The 20,588-nt window shown below is 41.5% G+C and overlaps 1 protein-coding gene across 1 annotated transcript; it reads right to left on the bottom strand.

The window, feature by feature from the left end:
- Positions 1 to 557: 557 nt before the first annotated feature.
- LOC107220377 (palmitoleoyl-protein carboxylesterase NOTUM) lies at positions 558 to 19,937 on the bottom strand. Its single transcript, XM_046745359.1, has 8 exons — positions 19,623 to 19,937; positions 4,998 to 5,367; positions 4,254 to 4,314; positions 3,922 to 4,145; positions 3,612 to 3,821; positions 2,532 to 2,808; positions 2,132 to 2,442; positions 558 to 1,761 (listed from the first exon to the last, which is right to left on the bottom strand). The coding sequence occupies exons 1-8, from the start codon at positions 19,638 to 19,640 to the stop codon at positions 1,427 to 1,429; spliced, it is 1,806 nt and encodes a 601-aa protein (XP_046601315.1). The 5' UTR covers positions 19,641 to 19,937; the 3' UTR covers positions 558 to 1,426.
- Between the last annotated feature and the right edge of the window lie 651 nt (positions 19,938 to 20,588).

Genomic DNA, 20,588 nt, shown 5'->3' with positions numbered 1-20,588 from the left:
TCATTGTTCGTATACCTGTACGTATAATATTGTTTTCAATCGAGCGAACATGCTTCATTCATTAATTTTGCAAAATTTCGTTTTCAGTTGCATTTACCATTGTCATTCGTGTAGGCATACGAATAATGACTCGTAGGTGATGTGTTTTTGTTAATCTGTTCTTTCGTACTTTTAAACAACAGGGACGACAAGACGGCATGTGGTAAAATGAGATTCTCTGCTCGTCGTAAAAAGACTGTGGGAGCTCGGTAGAGCTTGAAAAAAAAAAAATTGAATCTTTTCGTGAACTTAAGAATCTCATTTGGTACACATACGCCTACGTATAACAATAAATTGACAGTGCTCATTGTGCATTTGAATATGTTTTTTTTTTCTTAATCATTAAGTTCATTACTTGACGGTTAAAAGAGAACTACGTCATCTGCAATTGTTTAATAGTAGTAGTATAATAATCATAATGATAATAATAATAATCTTCAATAAATAAAAAGATTCTATTTACGAATTGAAAAATATAATAATTATTCTAATATTTATAATATAAAATTCTCCGTTGATATTATAATAATAGTAATAATAATAATGATTACGTTTATCGCAATAATGATGATATTAATATATTTACAATTATATAGTTTTGGTTGAATACTGCTGTTTTATAGTGTGGGTTTGATTAATTACTTGTTACTACAATGTCGCGCGATTATAGTTCCAAGTTTAACAAGTAGATAATTGTGTATTTTTCTTAATATGGTAACATATAATAGTACCTATACATCATCTCGTACGTTATCGCGTTTTCATGATACAGCTCTCTCACGTTTCAACTGGGTCGCAAGATTCGAAAACAATATAATCCAAACAAATAGTCAACGTTACTGTAGTACAAAATTGTTTTTAACAAAGCAAGAAAATTTTCTATAAAAATCGTTTCACAACGCAGTTGATTGCGATATTTCCATCAAGTTCATTTCATCGAGCAGACTAATTTCAATGATCAATATTCGTATGATGGTAAAAATAAGTACGGAAATAGCTCGACGAAATATGGAGTTGGAAAAAAATAACAGAATTGAAAAAAACGAAAAAAAAACAAAAATACAGGAATTTAGATGTGGCCAAGCAATACGACGCTGCAAAGAGAAATCAGGTATGATTTCAGATAAATCAGTCGAATATTAGGATACGTAAAACCTTGTGCAAGTAATCGGGTTTTCATTCTGTATAGTATCAAGTTAATATAGACCACGATTTGAGATGTAGATAGATTTTTATGGTTAAATGCGATGCTTTTGGAGTTTTGTGCCCTCTGTACAAAAAAGTTGTCATCGAGCAGCAGCTGTGAGCGGAAGAACAGAAACTGCAGTAGAAAAAGCTTACTTGTTAGAAGTTTTACCCATGTAACAGGTGTAAGCTGACCAAGTGATCAATTCGGCGACTGCTGAGTAAGAAGATTGAGAAGTTCGTCATGGTCCATATTGTTCAAGGTTTGTATGTCGATGCCCAAGGCGTTAGCGACGCTCTTCATGTCGAGTCCAAAGCTCTTCAGGAGTTCAATAAAGTCCATTTCTTCACCCGTGAAGGGATTCTGGAGTCGCGGACAGCTGTGATTGCACTGTGGCCAAGTGCAGCGTTCGATAAACCTGAATTGGCAGCCCTGACCGCACTTCCGTTTGTTAGAAGGTATCACCGATCGCTGAGGCCTCGTGCCGTTCAGCATGGCCGTGTGGTTGTTTCCGTGCCTGCCACCGTGTCTTCGTCCTGAAAACGAAAAATGGCTTAGTTGGGAAAAACTACTGGGATCTTTGAGACCATGGAGATTACATAAGGAGACAGAACTCAGATGGGTGAATTGACAAAACTTGTCACAGTAATCGTACACATTAAGTTCATCTTTGCTACAACTAGCATAGCTGGTGTTCCGTTTGCACCGAAGTGTCATTGGTTGCAAGGATGCACAATATCGACTAATCGATCATCTTGCAATGTGATTCGTAGAAAGTCTTCACCGCCAGCTTATACTCCCTTCACTGTCTTCGGTGCATACGGAACGCTAGTGTCATCTTATTTCAGGTAATTATTTGTTAACATGGAGTTCAGGCTCCATGTTTGAGTCGCGCAAAGTACCGACCTCCTCTTCTCCGCTCCTGTTTATCCTTCTTCTGTCTGCCCTCCTTATTTCGGTCCCTCCTTCGACCCTTGTGCTTTTTTCGTCGCCGCCTCTTGTTCCCGGCTCGTCCACCCTGCGACGGCTTGTTCGGTCCCTTCCTCTCCTCGGCTGGACCTCCACCATACAGCCCGTTTTTCCTGGACTCCAAAACGGACCCGTTCCTGATCTTACCACTGTCCAAAACAGTTCCGTTTACCTTCGTTAGGCCCGATCGAAGCAGCTTTCTGGCGGATTTTGCACAGGGCTGATTCGTCTCGACGTGGTTGCGACTTCTGTGGAAACAAATGGGGCGACCTTGGGTCCTGAAACGGTTCTCCGTCGATTGTATGCCGCAGAAGATATATAAATTAACGACTCTCACTCGTTACGTTTATTTCCAACTGCGGTCTGCTCCCAGCAATGAAGCGCCTGCGGTAGCGAGACTTCGTCGATCTTTACCAGCTGCCAGTCCTTTTTGGTCAGGACCCCGTGGCTTATACAGCTCGGCGCAAAGACTGCCGATACGTTATCGAAAGTCTGTCTTAAGCTGTCACCCATCTTATGGATGTAGTCCCACTGCTGTTTCGTCACTGGTGCTCCAACGTTGTCGGCAGTCATTTGCGCTTCGTCAAAGATCCATTGAAAGACGAAAAGGGGCACTGGAAAAAGGTCGAACGGTTTTGCTGATTCGAAAGACTCTTAAAGACTGCATAGGCAACGATTTCAGGGACTACGCTCAGAGAAAATTTAAGTGCTTCCCTAGGTACCACACTGTTGGCTGTTAGTTGACTTAATATCGACAGAAATTCTCAGCCAACTATTACAAGTAAACTGGGAAAAAGCATATTATGAGTCTATTATTGACTGTACAGTGACTAACAAGAGTGCGGGAATGACCTCTGAAACGTCATGGTAAAGACAACACTCGAAATTAACTATCGTTAGGTTTTCACTTGACTGTGAACAGTTGAGACAAAAAGGCAATAATTTTCAAGTAGGCTAATTACGTGAACTAATAATTAAATGGCGTCAAGTATGAGATAGCAATCAGCCAGTCTAACTGTCACCAGACATTGACTTTCATTCGAGCACATGAATGCGCTTACATAAGCAATTATTTCTCTGCAAAACATCAAAAACTTTTGACTTGACTTTCCATTGGTAAGTGGATAAGGTGACAACAGGTTGTACAGTCGAATTGCATTATACCTGGAATGTCAGAGGGCATTCGTACACATGAAGTATACTGCATGTCAACTTTGAGTTCAGTTTTTTAACGATGTATAACGATTAAAAAATAGACGACCTTTTGTCGCTCCTTTTGCCAACAATGCGTCGATATTATTTTAATTGGACAAAAGCTCGACTTTTTGTGGTTGAATGATAGTCAGCCTCTGGATAAGTGTGCTACCTGGAACCACCGCCGAGTTTAGACTTCGGGTATCAGCGGGTCCTGACTTACCAGATAGTGTGGGATACAGTCTGTATCCAAAGTAGCACCTCCACGGCTCGTGGGGATACTTTAGGACACAGTTGCGGGGCATTTTGGCCTTCCAGAGCTCCATGCCCTTTCGGACAACGTTGGTGGCAGGAAAGCCATTGGAAGAGTACGGGGCCCTGTCCAGGAACCATCCGGAGTCGCTGATTCCGCGTATTGCGATGTGTTTTAACCCTGAAGACCGAGAGGAACGGAACCATTAGAGTTCGTTTGAAAGCTTCGTGGCAAATGTTTTCATCCAAGTTCACACGAGATTATTGTTTATGAGCCTCACCCAGCTCCTGGTGGACCAGGCTGTGCACGTGGTCCAAATTCAGCATCACTCCCGTCGCTCCCGCACTGCTTCCGGCCAGTAGGAGTGAGCTCGCGTTTTCCAGACCCAGGGGGGCCAGGTCCCTCACCACCTGCGCCACGATCTCCGCTCCCATGAAGGAGAACATGTCACTTGGCGTCGCTCTGCTGCCACTCCACGTGTCGCTTGTACAGTAGGGGACAAATCTGCAACAAGTACCAGAGGATGTGGACAATTGTTTTTTGAACCTTTGTACGTGATTTTCAGGAGCTAACGACCGTTTTTAAGTAGATACTAAGGAGAGTTATACTTACACGTGGTTGGCGTTCCACCAGAATGGATTTTCCTCTGGGCGTGAAGACAGGAGGCCACCAACTGCGGATTTCAAATTCAGCTATTAGCAGGAATTAAAGATTTGAGATTTCAAACTTTTATGTATTGCTTAGATCGTACAACGTTTGAACATGTATGGACTCGATACTTGTTAGAATTTTTAGTTTGAAATATTTTCATTTCTAGTTCAAGGTCAACGGTCTGAATTTCGAAATCGTAGATTTGATGGGAATTTCGGGTATCAATACTTGAACTAAAACAATATATTTATGATATAGTGAATTAAAAACATCATGATTGTGAAAATCCTGATTTTAGGTTTAAAGTCATCAATTTTTAGAAATTAGGCTGACTTAATTTCATGCGATCCTTTAAAGTTTCGTACGCTATAGTGAATTTTACATTTTCAATTTGGAAATGCTGAGCTTGGTTTCAAAATAAACTGTATCAACATACGAATAGGTACATCAGTTGAAGTTTTATTTGTGGTGATTCCATCCTGCTCAATGCACTGAATACTAACCATCACTAACCAAAGTAATTAGGTTAAGATTCCCACAAACCTCCCTGTACACTATTGCAATTTTCTTGTGCGTATTATGTAATTTGTATTTATCTATTAAACATATCCAATAAACAAATTGTTTTGGTACTCCAACCTTCATATTATCCAAGAAACCAACTTCATCCAACATATTGAGGTCAAAAATCTTTTTCAAACTAACCGTCTCTGGTCTCTGACCATTGTGTAGAAGTCATAAAACTCCTGAGCCTGAGCCATCTGTTCCTGCAGCTCCTGTGATCGTAACAGTACCAACCGCCTTCAAGGAATATGATCCATCGTTTGGAACCCTGAGATTTTCTCAGGTAAAATCCAGCCTGAGATCCGTCGTTGCACGTTATGGATCTGTTGCTGAGGTAGACTCTTTTCAGGGCTCGTTGATCCTCGAGCTCGTACTTTCCCAACACTTCAATAAACTTCTGAATTGTATTGCTTTGGATGACCGGCGAGGCTCCCGACGACACCGAGATAGTGTTCGTCGCTTTGTCTTCAGCGAAGACCAGAACGGTGAACACCGCTATGCCCAGCGATATCTGAAAAAAATATGGCAAGTGTTGAAATTCTTGACGTGATTCGACGTCAAAACAGATCAACCGCGGTGAAACTATTTTTTTTTTTTGTTTTTCCTAACAGCGGACAAGTGTCAATTATAGACACGATTAGTTGGGTTTGTAGATAGAACGAGCTCTTATCGTCACACTGATAAAGATTTGAAAAATTCACACGCACACACACTCGACACACAGAAAATTGACGCACTCTGAACTTCTGGGATAACATTACGCAGGATGATTTGAATAGGGTTCAGTGAGCTTTTTCCATTCCTCTCTCGTCTTGTTCTGATTTGGACTACGCACGAAGTTGAGGACGGATTGTTTTGACTAATCGAGGTTCACGAGAGTAATTCTTTGGACATGATACAGTCGAAAGATCTGAGAAAGCCCGTCTCGCAGCGGGTGGTTGATCTTTGACTGCGGCGTCCCTCAGAGCCGAGGCGCCTCCATAATACGTTGGAGTCGAGGGAGCCGAGGATCAATTTCTCTCACTCGCTTCTCTCTGCTTGTTTAAAGTTGGGGTCGAGTGGCTCGGGGCGCGTGTATAAACAAAAATTGTTTCCTAGGGTTCATGAGATTACATGAATTGTATACAGGAACGCGGGGCAGTTAACCCCTCAACACCTCTTCATTAATTCACTTTTTCGAAAACAGATGTTGCCGCCGAGCCACTCGGACGGAGCAAGTGCTGAGCAGTTTAGAGGCACGGGCTCGGGACTCGTAAACACAGCCTGCAGGGGGCGAGTCGCTAAAAAATGAACCCGCTAATTGGGAGGATCAAAGAGGAGGTAGAACAAGAACCAAACGACCCAGAACCAAGAAGAAAGTCCCAGCATGTATTTTCGAGCGAGGATCGACGCACCTATTAACAATCGATCGTACGACGTACTTGATGTTACTACAGCATGAATCGGAAAGAATTTCTGGAATCGTTGAGAAATTCTTCGGGAATAATGCCGGGGAAAGCAGGGGAAATTACACACTTCAGTAGGTAAGTGACTGAATTGCCAGTGCAGGACATTAGCCGGTTCCTTCTTCTTCTCTTGGGATGGAAGTCCACGCCTGATGACGGACGCCGCTGAAGATCGCTTGTCGGCACCCGGGGCAAAAGAGTCAGCGAACCGCAGAGACGGGGAAGAAGAAACGACCAGATACTTAAGCCCGAGTTATGTTACACGTTCTGTTGTGTTACGTTCGGATCAACTGTTCAGAGTTCACGCGTCCTTTTCCTAATCGTTGACAGAAGACTCACATCAAGTTGTTGGAAGTCGAGTGTATTAACGTGAAGTCGCTTTTAGATTCGTTCAAAGATGTCTTAATTCGTCTACAAGTAATGTGTAATCTTGTTAATCCACTAATTAGAACGATTTTAGCTCACGTAAAGTCATCCGATGTCATGTGGAGTTGGAGTTGAAGTTATGCCAAATTATTTGAAACCTTTTCCAATCTCTTCAGTACGAAGAAAACTGTCAAGAGTCAGAAAATTTCGGTTTTAAAATTCCGTGGAGGTTTGTTAAAAATCCTAGGTACCACGAAGGTAGTTGAAAACTTGAGGTGAGCCGCCAATTTGTACCCGGAAGTGGCGGTCGTTGGAAGAGTTTGGTTGGTAATTTCTATGGAATTCAGTATACGAAATTGTTTCCGCACACGCACCACGTACTGTAACTCGGTGTCTAAAAATACGTGCAGAAGCGTCGACGGAACGTCTCTTCAACTTGAAACCATGCAGCGTTTCAACATCGCAACTTGATCGCCAGTCGCTTGGACGGGAAAAATGGCGTTCAATGAGTAGTTTTGACTTTTAGAAACTTGCGATCAATTTCGTCCGATTTCGTCCTGCGGTCATTAGGAACGCGCACGTGTGTTCATGGTGTCCATACGCCCCATGGGTACGTGGTCGCGGTACATACAGGTGGATAGAAGCGAGGGGCCCGTGGTACCTGGTCGTCGGCGGAGTCCTTTGTTCTGGCATATAAATGACCGTGCAACAATCAGGTACAATCAAAATAATTGAAAACGCGCGCTCTCTAAGGCGATTAGGGTCAAGTTCCAAGTCGGTAGCCGCCGGCGGAAACAGTGAAACAGAAGCCCGAACTACTGGAGATGAAAGAAGCCGACAGTCGAATCGCCGGACGGTAACCTTCTCTTCGCGCTCGAGCTCACCAGGAATAGGACCAGGTAGCTGTAATGGCTTAGGACAGATTGGACCGTGTTTCCGAGGCAATAAACTAAGGTCTGCCTATGAAGGTGCGGACCATGGTATATATAAGGATCTATAGAGACTTCTACGTCGCGGTTCTATCACCTCTGATGCAACTACACTAGCACCAATTCACGTTCAACTATTGGTCCATTATTTTTCTACTCCTTTATCGGCGTCACACACACACACACACACATACGCAATTGCATCTAGGTTTAGAGAAGAGAGTTCATCATTAGCTTGTATCCATCATTTTTGGAACCGATTGGTTCAATTTCTGTAGTATTGAACTGTTCAATGATCTCGGTCTTAAGGTTGACAAGCGAGGAGGCTTCGAAAATCTTCTATTGCAGCTTTGGATCATATTCTTGGACAAGATACTTTCTTCGGTGCGATGATAAAAACATTTGTGTTACGGACTAACCCAGGAAATTTAACGAAAGTTGCTCTGGGTATGGACTAGAATACGTCACTAGTAACGAGTACGAATTAGATTGGATTGGCTTGTGCAGGTTAATGAATTTCGAATTACGTAACGGCCATTGTCGAAGAGTGATTCTCTTCCAATAGAAGCTTCGTTCAAGCTTTGACTAACACAGTTCTCTGACCATAAAACAACATTTCTGTATTTCTCGATTTTGACGTCAATATATTTCTGGATTCGATTGTTGACCATGAATTTCCTAGGATTTGTTTGAGACTTTCCAATGGTGAAGATTGATTGCTCTTTGAGTGGAACTATTTCCGTGCATTTGCGCAGGGTATTTTCTGGTCAAGAGGAGGACGGCGAAGGTTTTGAAACTGTGTCGACGATGCAAAGGAAGGCGGAGGTGGGTGGCTGAAGAACTTTACGTCTTTCACGGTTCGACGCGATTATTTGAAAGGTTCCGAAATCCGATTTGGGAATCCGCATCGAATCGAAACTTTCAAGAAGATCGTAAATCAGCGCTATTGTCGGTGGAAACTCGAGATGTACGAGAGAAGCCCGCCTTGCGTAACCTCTTTATTATGTCGTAAATCAAAAACTGAAACCGGTAGGTCCGCCAACAGTGGATGCTACCCTCGGGACCCGTCTCAAAAATATCCCCAGGCTTCCGACAAACCCTTCTCGAAAACAATTAGCGTCTTGCCCTGGTATACACAACTTCTTAATTCCATCTTCCTGCAGAAGCCTCAAATCAGCGAATTTAACCCGTTACAACCTACAAAGCCATGTTTGGCTGCTAAAGCTTCTAATTTTTTTTTTTTTCGCTTGTCAAAACTAACTTTGAATACTAATTGTACATTTCTTCGTATTACGGAACGTATTTTTGTTGTTGTATATATGTTAAGTGCAAACTGTCAAACTATTTGAGTAAGAGTAACATTTTTATTCCATCTCCTTCATAATTTATGCAATATAAGGGGTTAAACTCACCCTCGTAACCCAAGGGAAAAAATTTAAAGGATTAAACAAATCAGTTCAACTTGAATCTAATTTTTCGACGTCCTTAACGAGTCGTCAATATTTTCTTTTACTTTGAAAATAAAAGAGAAAAATCACCGCTTGGGGGTTTCAGGGAATTTTAACGATATGACGAAGAAGATGAAGAGAGGAAGAAGAGGACCAGGAGGAGGAGGAGGAGTAAGAGGAGGAGGACGCGCGCGCGCACAACTTGATTACCCGGTGAATCGAGACGGAGTTGGCGTGACGCGGTGATATTTGGGTGCAAAAAGTGGGCAGGAATTTAATTGAGGAAAAACGTTGACGGAAGTCGGAGTGCAGCGACACTAGAGTGCGTCTTTGCTCTCTGTAATTCGGGTAGCGGAGAATTGTTCGTAGTGAATTTTGTAGTTTATAAATTTTATGACAAAAGAAAATAAATAAACACAAAATAAAAACTTCACGCTTCACGAACGGTCTTCTCACGACGCTGAAGTTAGCAGTTACAGTTATTAATTATCCAAACTTGTCAAAATTTTTTTTGGGAATAGAAGAATGCAGTTTAGTTTCATCCACATCATTTTATATAAAAGTATCGGAGGTTCGAAGTATTTAAAAAAAAATGTTGATTTTCGAACTTCATTGTTACCTCATTCGAATGAACATGTAAAAACGTTTACTTCCTAGCTTCGGTCCTCGTGGTATTTATCCTCTCTGCGACGGTTATTCGAAAAGGGATTTTGCATGCTTACAATTTGATACAATCCTCGGTCCCATGCACACACATTAACGCGACTTGTCTCGCTGAGCCGGTTGTAAAGATTGCTTTGAAAATGCCGCTGATCCCAAAGATATCCGGAATAGCACGTACACGTTATACTCGTATACGCGGGTCCTTTTTGCCATCGATAAAAATTCAACGATCTCGCGCCGATACTTATCGATCTTGAACATCGACCGTCGCGTCGGCCGATCAGCTTCACGTCCAATTCTTGGCACAACGAGTCACGTGTAAAAACGCCGCTGTTGTTTTATAGAAAACGAGATAAGCTGACATAAAAACATGTATTCATCACCTTGTCGCCCCAGGTACAACTTTGTTTGGTTTTCAAATTTTGAATAAAAAATTTTCGCAAAAATTTCGCACACGGTATGTCAAAGTCGATGACATCAGGTCGATTGAGACTTTTCTTCCGGTTTTCATGACTGAAAGTCAACATCGTTTTAATTCAGAATTTATAAATTTCATAGAACAGTTTAATTGTCATTTTGCAAAATTAACCGGAGTTTGAAAATTGCGAAAATAGAAAAATGAAAAATCATCATTAGTCACCAGGAATATACTTGTCATGATAAAAGTGATTGAATTGAAAAGAAAGTAGACATTGACGGTTTTTGAAAACTATAAGTATATGATTGACCATAAAAAAAAAAAAAAAAAAACAAAGAAAAACTCTTCACCGATGTGAAATTTGAAATTTGACACGAAACCATGAATCGGTTTGCAGATGAACGCTTCTCCGGAAGTTTCCGCACAATTATTTCATACCTTGAAATAGCATCAACGGAACTGAGGCATAAAGTTATTTCCTTTACATTATTTTAATATTTCACATGAGTATACATACTGTCAAAGTCAATTTACACGGATCGCGGTGTACGAAAGTTAAAGACGAAGAATAAGAAGAAGCGAGGTGGCTACAAGTGAATAAGACAGCGTCCTTTACTATGCAATCCATTAAAGATATCGAACGAAGAAGAAGAAGAAGAAGAATCGGGGTTTCCCCTTCAGGGGATCCGCAGTTGGCGGCATCTTTGAATCGGTCAGTTGTTGCCGATCAGTCGGTTCTTGTTCCGTTCGGACGACGCGAAGTACAAGAAGAAGAAGAAGAAGAAGAAGAAGAAGAAGAAGAATAAGGAGAAGACGAAGAAGAAGCGAAAGAAGGACAGGGGCAAGAAGCCGTTGCAAAAGGAGGAGGAAATGATGATGATGGTGATGATGATGATGATGATGATGAGGAGGAGCCCGTCTCGTTATCATTACGACGGCTGCGCACGCACGCCTGCATCCAACACCGATACTCCTGGACCTACGTCATTACCATAACTGTACACCCCTCTCCCCCCTCCTCGTTTCATTCTTCCTCCGCAGTTTCTTCTTCTCCTTATTCTTGTTCTTATTCTTCCTTTTCACTCAGCTCGCGCCGCAGAAGCCGCGCATCGTCACTGCAAGTACGACGTTCGCTTTCATCGACGCGGAATTTATTCTTCTTCTCTTTCGCTTATCAATCTCTTTTTAATATTCCCCTTCAGATACAATTATTAAATATTTTGGTACGACGTGGCAGAATTTTTTATTTTTTTTTGTTTTTTATTCTTATTTTATACTCCTACCGAAGAGCGTAAAGTACGTCAGAGCGATTCTTCTTCTTTGGATGTATAGATATGTTCACTTTTGTTTTTTAAGCATGTTCCTTTACTGAAATTTTATACAAGTTTTTCAAACTTCAAGTCTTCGTATTGGATTCAAACTTCGTTCTCATTCGTGACCAATTTTAACGCAACAATTTTCTTTTATCTCTTCTTTAATTCAAATCATTTTTTCGATACTCTGAGCTCGGAATAAATGCAAAATTTCATCGGTTCTTGCACTCTTCACAGCTGTTTGTTGGTGCAGATAGGTGATGCCAATGACAGTCAAAGATAAAACGAGGTGGCGGTGCGTTTGAAGATTCATTCCAAACCTCTTCTTCCCAAAGTCGATTAAGCGAAAGAGAGTAAGAGAGAAGAAGAGAAGATCAAGTATTCTTCGGGATCTAAGGTTGTAGGCTACTGATTGAGTCATTTGGAATGACAGATCTTGTTTTGAATCTCGTTTGACTATTCGTACAAGAGAAGAATTAGCGGATCTCTGATTTTTTTTAAACAACTTTAGCGTACTGCTGTAATCAAGTGTATTTCGAAATTGAGTAACGGGTTCTGGTTCTCTTTGCTGATGCGTGAAAGTTTTTCTTTCTTGTTTTTTTCTTTTATAATTTGAGATTGCAATTCAGCTTCAGATCGTAGAGCAAAACGAATGATCAATTCAACGACGGAAATATATTTTTTTCTAGACAATTTTTTATCAGTGTACAATCGAAAATATTTAAATGAAATCTGTTTTACAGTTTCGAGAAAAGATCCCAAAGAATCACGTGGCTTAACGAGACACATTTTCAAAAGTCGGTACGTTTGAAATTGATCAAAGGATTTTTTACACGAGGCTGAAGTCAGTAACGTTAACGTGACGAAAACGTCAGGGGGAAAGAATCATTATTGTACAACTTTTGAATCACTTTCAAGAAGTAAGCTTTGCTAAATATTATACATTGAGGAAAGAGATATTATTTACTGTTAACAAACGTACATTTTGATATGACGAAATAAATGTTTCGTTATTATTATCAAATTTTAGTTTAGCCAGACATGATTTGTTGACAGTTAAAAAATTTCTATCGATCATTATTTGGCTCAGTTAATTATAACAAAACATATGTATAACAATATCCAAACAATATACGTAACAGTAACAAATAAACTTTTTCCTCAGTGTATAAGTATGTTTTGTTTATCACGGTTGACTAAATTTAGGACATATAATTCTAAACGTGCAAAGTAAGGCGATTTTTCTTAAATCCAATGCATCGCTCCCGTAACGTAAGTAACTTCAACATCATTTTTAATACAGCTTTTTCCTGTCTTCTCAACCACGACTACCACGAGCTACCGGCAAGCTCGGTTCAAAACTCGCGCCAAAATCGTTAGATCTGACCGATCGATAGATCGGACGACCTGCGCGGCTGCGCACGCAGTGATCCACCGAGTTTCTCGTCCTCACAGCAAGAGTCCAGGGAGTCTGGCGCCCTTCTGCTGCATCTCGCTATGGATCTGCGGGCATCGTCGGTCTCTCGGCGGTCTCTCCCTCGAGAGAGAGAGAGAGAGAGAGAGAGAGAGAGAGAGAGAGAGAGAGAGAGAGAGAGAGGGAGTGGTAGAGGGAGAGAAAGAGGAAGGGAGCGGAAAGCAGGTGGTAAGATAAGTCTCTCGCACGAACCGATCGCGGTGAAGGCGGCGGGTCAAAGAGATATCCCCCACCCTCTGATCGCGGCAGGGGCCTGAGGCCTAACAAGGGCTGAAATATGACTGCGCCGCGTCCCAACGACCTCGGGCCGATGCTCACCGGGGCCTCAAGACCTTCCGCCGCTCTCTCTCGCCCTCGGAAACTCTCAACTCGTATCGCGTACGGTCCAAAAAGTTCCGATCGGTAAGTGCTCGGGGTGATTTTTCATGCCCGACAATCGAACGGTAAAGAGCTTTTCTAACGGTCATTTTCACCACTTTAAAATCATCGTATTCGCCAAAAGACGCACGTAGGTATATTCACGATGAGACGAGAGAGAGAGCAGATTTTAGTAAAAAATTCAGGAAAACATGGACGCGTCAAGATTTTTAGTTAAAAATACCCATGTCGACTATAATTTTTTACTACAAATGTGGTAAATTTTTGTTTACTGTTTCTAGAATAAATTCTACATTTTACGAAGTATATTTTATCCAAAAAATCTAACGTTCAGTCTTTTCCTGCAGTTTTGAGTCAAATTTACTCTTTCTAAAATTCTCTCAGTGTTATGGATACAATATTTTATTCGTCGTACAGTGGGCACAAAATATTGTAGTGAAATTGGTATCGTTGGAACAGAACGGTTCAAGTATTAGTGGATTTACAAACAGATTTAGTACAAATAACTATTTGGTCTCAAAGTGTGATATGTCATAGTTGTCAGGATTCCACGGGACAGTTGTTACAACGTAAATCTGTTTTTTTTTAACCAAGGAATCCTTTAACGTTGAATAATCCTCTCCAGAAGAGGGAAAAAACCATACCGCAATATCTTTATTACACGATTCGTTTGTTCGGTCGTTATTCCACCGTCACCTTGCAGAATGATATTTGCCAACGAAACGTGCGCCTACAGGTAGAAATTTTTCTTTCACCCTTTTTTCCCTATTACCATGTACCTAATGTCGAATAAAAATTATTTCAGAACCGATTAGCCAATCGATGGTCGCTAAGCTGAAGATAATCCATGCATCGATTAATCGAGTCGACAAAAAAAAAAAAAAGAAAAATAAATAAATAAATAATCGAATACGACTCGATTGAATCCAAAATTTCGTAAAATTCAGTACGTAGTATTAACAGCGGAAAAGTTTATCGATAATTTATATTTCAGGTGAAAATATTCATTCATATTTCACTTATCATGTCAAATAGATACTTGGGTAGTAAGTGTTAAAGAAGAAAAATCGATTTTGGGGAAACCTGATCGATTCGTTCGATCAATCGCGTTTGAAAAATAATCGACAGTTCAATCAGATAAATCGATATTGTTCAGCGTCGTTCACGGGAGTTTAAAAAAGAAAAATCGATTCTGAGGAAACCTGATCGATTCGTTCGAAACCTAATCGCGTTTGAAAAATAATCGATTACACTCGATTAATCGGGGAAAAAAATAATCGATCCAATCGAGAATCGACAATATTTTCGTCAATCTTACGATCAGTCGACACCGCGTTTGATATTTTCGTAATACTCGAAGCCTGCAGACTGCGGGCGAAAGAGCCGCGCGGCGCTAGGCAGAGTGCGGTGGTCCATCCATGCACAGGGAGTAAATATGGCGGAGGGTCGAGGATTCGCCGCGTGCCCGGCCGCTCGTTCACGCCCGAGGTGCGCCTTTGATGTGCCGCCTAAGGCACGTTCGCGATAACTCTTCACGTGCTGCCGCAGCCGGCTCGGTTGTCGCTTCGCTTCACGACACGGTCCTCGCCTCCTCCTCCTCCTCCCCCCCCCAACACTCGCTTCCTTTTCCTCTTCCTCTCTCTGTTTTTCCTGCTCCTCCTCCTCCTCCTCCTCCTCCTCCTCCTCTCTTATAACACTTTATTCAAAAAATTCCCTGCTTATTCGAGATCATGCCGCGCTAACTCGGGTTCGAAATGCGGTAAGAAAATTGCGATAACTATATGTATACACCTTTCGAGACGCGTTTGTTTAATATGTTTGTGCGTGCGGAGGTGTTCCTTTTTTCTTTTTTGTTGCTTTTTCTTTTTATTCCTTTTCACGAGCCGACAAATGAATGGGGAAAGGCGGTTGGAGGGAGGATGAAGTGGGGAAGATTTGTCCTTTCGAGGTTACGTTTACTCGCCAAGATCCTCCTGCGACCTCTACAGTCTCCCCCTCACACCCTTGGTAAGTCGAAATGACTGTATAACTTAAAAACAATCGAACCCTGCGTCTAGAGATTCGATGTTGAAATGCTATTAACTATTAAGTATCAAATAATTTATCGTCGAATGTGAATTTTCACGGCTTTATTTTCATCAATTTTCACCGGCAATGAGCAGACGATTTTTTTTTTTTTTTTCTTCTATTCTACTGAAAATTACAATTGACTGTGAAATCTGTTTTTGATAGTTGCGAAAAGCCATGTATAGCAACGGATTGCATAAATTAATTATGAACATTTGGAATTGTGGAAAAAGTAACATCAACGAGGTATTTGAAATAATTTCTTGCACACCAATGAGAAGAACAGTGGTTTTTTTCTCTCTCTCTCTCTCTCTCTTTGTATCGCTCCCTTTCGCTCTCTTATTCATATTTTTTTCTTCCCCTCTGCATACAATGCATGCCTACCGTCAGGGTATAGAGTTTCAGTAGAAGGTGTCGGGTTTGCCTCTTAACAAGTAACATATGAACAGCTATGTTTTACGTGTTATACAGGTATAACATCGTGTGCTACCGTGATTTATAAAAACAATGACAATGAAGCTAGAAAAGTTTTTGTTAAAAACTTTTCCTGCTAAGTATACTAAGTAGGTATGCGTAACTGTTATTGACCTTTTTTGGTTCTATCTGTTTAATCCTTAGTTTCAAAATTACCAAAATATAAATCTCTAGTGTCTAACCATCGATAGCGATTGATTTTAGTAATCGGGGAAATTCCACAATTTGTACCGTAAATTTATAATTTTTAAAAATGATATGGTCACAAAACCGATAAACCTACCTTACACCTATAACCCGAAGTTTGACAATTGTTTTGAAAGATGCGTGAAAGGATTCGCAAAACGAGATACGATACTTCCGCGAAGAGATTGATGAGGAAGAGGAGAAGAAGAAAGAAAACAAAAAGAAAAAAAAAAAAGTAACAAACAATTTGTGATAAACGAGCCGCATGCGGCAGGCGTTACGGTTAGATAAGGAATACGAGTTGTTAGACTTCCGGTTGAATGAAGAGCAAACGCGGTGCTGCGCGCGGGGAGCCACAGGTGGATGGATGGCTGCAGAATTGTTGTTGTCGCTAGATCTTTTGGCCCTGAGATCCCAACGGCAAGGAGGAGAAGGAGAAGGAGGTATAAGGTACGGAGGTACGAGGTACGGATGCCTTAGGTTTCCAGTTCGAGCCGCGGAGAGGCGTACGAGAGGGAGAGAGAGGGCGAGAGAGAGAGGAGCGAGGCGGCAGAGGAGTTTCTCGAGGAGAGGAACTGGCGGCTCCTTTGAAGTCGGTCGGTACCGTGTGTAATTAGGCCGTCCCCCACCCCGCCCCGGACCTCTGATCTTGCCGCTGTGTCGCTAATTGTTCACCGCCCCTCGGGCAGCCGCATCCAACGGCAGCAATAGCCCAACCGCTCCGCGGACCCGGAGAACCTCGGATATATCTCGTCTACGAACCGCCTTGTGCTTTGCAAGCTTCCACTAAGTCCGCGGGACCTGCCTAATTCCAACCTAATTCCAGATCCGACCGACACCGAATACTGTCAAAACTCCGCTGGCGAAGGTGAAGGATTACGCGTGACACGGGTGCGTTTATGATCCGAAATTTACATTCCTTGTAAAACTGATCGAGAGCTTTTGTTTTTATTATTTTTCTTGTGAAATGTCCCGAGTAAGAATATGCAAATACAAATCCGATGTATACATTCGGTGAGTAGTCATTTAAAAAGGAAGACGGAAAGGTGCGAACGATTCCCTTTGCAGGAACGTAACTTTCAAAGCGATGTCGGGTCATTGATAGGCCGGAGGGTTCATTTTCATTTTCGAAAAATCCGTCCGCGCAAACAGCAATCCGATTCTTTTCTACTGCAATCCTTTTTCAGGGGATCGGAGATTTTCATGCTCAAGAGATGATCCTGAACGATCGGCCCAGAAACAATTTTGCAGGGTATTTCATCGTTCATCAACACTGAGATAATTCGGTTACACCCTCAGGGTCTGAACGAATTTTTGCCGATGATTGCGATTTTAAAAAACCCTTTTTTTCTTCAAGTGGAAAGAAGGAATGTAAACAAATTAGTCAGATGTTGACATCCCCAGTGTATCAAAGTTCCCTGGAGCTTGTTTTGGGACTCAAAAATGTGAAGCAAGATTCTTACAACGACTTCAGTCATACGAGTTTTGAGGTGAATATTATATACGTATAAAATCATCGAATTACGCATTTTTACTGAAATAAAAAACGTTAAAACAGTTGGAACATTTGATCGTTATACTATTCAGATTATCTTTCGAGGGGTCAGTCACTTCAAAATTGAGTCCGATTAATTCACATCGATTCCACGTAATTCCTAATTTTCAATTTCCAAGTTGGTTACTCGATTATCAGCTTGATTTCCAGATTACGTAACGTCAGAGAAAATCACTGGAAATTTTGAAAAATCAAAAACATTGGAAACGAATGAAATTCAGTCAACCAACGAGTGGGAAAGAAAATTTCCAAGAAAAGAAACAAAAAAAAAAAATGCAGTCCTGTTTTTAAAGCTTGAAGAGGGGGTTGAAAAGTGGCTCTAAGCAACGCAGTCGGCGAGTCGGCGAAGAGGGAAGGGCAGGGAGGGGGTAAAAGCTCGAAGAGGTGTTTCCCAGGGGTCAAAGGGCGGCGCGGTGAAGAAGAGACGTCGGCGAAAGGGGTGAGGAGGGGTGGTTCTTTGATCTAACTCGAGTCTCTCCGTCTCCGTGTTACTTTGTCAACCTTTCGACCGACTATGCTACGCGTTCTCGGTGCGGCGGTGCGCAGCTTGACTCCTGTGCAAGGCGTGCCTCGTGTACATGTCGCGGAAGACTTTGATCGAGTCGAGCCTGTCACGAGCCTGTGACATCAAAGCGAGATCAGACTCGGCTCAACCGAACCAGCTTTCAGGACAATCTCGTTCGCCATGAGACTAGACGGACTCGCCACTTTTCGTCTGGAAGAACCAGAAGAAGAAGAAGAAAAAGAAGAAGAAGAAGAAGAAGTAGAAGTAGAAGAAGAAGAAGTAGAAGAAAAAAAAGATGGAGATGATGATGAAGAGCAAGACTTTGCCATTGCAGTAATTCACCTTCTTCTTCTTCTTCTTCTACTCCTTCTTCATCTTCTTCTTCATCTTTTCCTTCTTCTTCTTCTTCTTCTTCATCCAGCACACGAGCTGATTTCAAAGATATACACAAAATAGAAAGAAGAAGAGAATGATTACGTTCTCCCATTTCGTTCGTTTACATATTTATACTTCACTCTTCTTCCTCTTCGTTTTCGATTCACCCTTCGATATGATAAGCTTATATATATATATATATATATATATATAATTATATATATATTCTCAAGTTTGTGGGGAAATTTTTGTACTGCAGATTGACCGTAATTTTCATTTTTATAGTATACGCTACGAGTGAAATAGAATTTCTTGTACGTACGGGGAATTTTTTGTCGATCAACATGGAAGAAAATTTTTCATTCACAAATATAGAAATATTTCGGTTTTACCCGGATTTATGGTCGAGATGGATAATCGATTGATGAGATGTAATCTGGGCTGTAATTTTTTGTCCTCTTATGGCTGACGCCAGAAATGAAAAATGTACCAGGTGTTTACGTTTCAAGTACGACGAACATCGTTCTACCAAAACTATTCACTAATAAAAAATTGAATATAAATAAATCCCGGAATTTTGAAACATCGCAAAATTCCAGAACAGGTTACAATAGAACTTGAATTTAAAATAATATTCGAAAAGAGATGAAGAAAAGGGACTTGAAAAAAAAACAACAATGAAACGACACCAGACCGATATGCTCGGTCATTGGTCTTCTGGAAAACATTCTATATTACTAAAAGGACAGCTTGACCCTCGCAGGCAGATAGAATTACGCGTGCGTTTCAAATAATCCGATCTAAATGCGCGGCAATGCAGTCGCATAACACAGTGATATATTTACTAAGCAGGTATGTAAGATGCGTATCTCATCTCGACTTCCAGCTCAGAGGGTCTTTGGACCATTTGGCACACGTGCGCGTTCACGAGATTCATCACCGTGGTTATAACTTCGAATGTGTCGCATCGAAAGATTGATTCAAATAAAGGTTCCATGATATAATCGATACGGTAGAACGGAGGTGAGAAATTTTTATGAAATCATAAAAGATAAAAAAAACAGAACATGACATTGGGGTTGGAAGTTAAATCCTATGCATTTTGACACGTTCCGAAAGATACGTCGATAAAGAGAAATAGAAATGATCGGAAAAGGGAGATTATTTTACCTGTAGCACGGTCCTCATCTTTCGAAGAATGTAAGCACAAACTGCAGGTTGATCACGTTGAAACGCTTCCAGCTACTGAATCACTGTATAATATTATTAAAAAAATCCCCGCAGAAAAACATCACTCAAATACGCTAATTTGGCGATCAGTTACGCAGGCGTATTTTCGCGCCATTTCTTTTACCGCGCGTACAGCAACGTCTCCGTGATTTAAAAACGACGAAAAACGTCACGCTTAACGAGAAACGATAATTAAAACGCGCCCGAGTGCATCAATAATCTGGAATCGTAAAATCAGAGAAGAACGGATCCAAAGCGGACGTGTCACGTGCAGTAGCTTCGTTCCGATCGACACGTGGGTCCGTTTTAGATTTAAAGTGTCCGGCGTGCTTTTAAAGAAAAAAAAAAAAAAAAAAACGAGAGCTTCGTTTCGAAGGATCCACAAAAGTTCTATAACCGGATTTTATTTCAAAGTACGCAACACACTGTCCAGCGGTAGTATAAATTTTCGTTTTCGAACCGATTTTCGCCGAAGATCGGACTACTGACTCGAACTCGCGTATCTAAGTCTGTATTTCGAGTTTTTATTGTTACTATAATTTTTTTTTTTTTTCGGCTCAGTTCGATCGATTTATCCAATGTCGAAATCTTCCCTGACGCACCCTACGAAGCGACTTGAATGAGAGGATTCCTCCGTGTTCACGGTGTCTGAAATCGTTCGGGAGTGAGCCAGCAGCCCCCTTTCGCCAACAAAGTCAGACGCGAACTGACAACCTGAAGCAGTTAACCATTATAAAGTAGTAGGAGATCGTACCGACTCTCCCACCACCACCACCGACTTCGTCGAGGAGGACTCAGGGAGTCTGCACACCTCCAGCCGGTCGGCTCGGCTCCTCACCTCTTCGCGTCTTCGGATCAGCTTAGTTGGATCCCGGCCGTTCGACGGTCACTGCTGGATAGCCTGGT

This window comes from Neodiprion lecontei, chromosome 7 (genome assembly GCF_021901455.1).
Source record: "Neodiprion lecontei isolate iyNeoLeco1 chromosome 7, iyNeoLeco1.1, whole genome shotgun sequence".
In the NCBI taxonomy this organism is placed as follows: domain Eukaryota; kingdom Metazoa; phylum Arthropoda; class Insecta; order Hymenoptera; family Diprionidae; genus Neodiprion; species Neodiprion lecontei.
The sequence above is the reverse complement of the archived record's forward strand: the minus strand, read 5'-3'. Positions and strand labels throughout refer to the sequence as shown.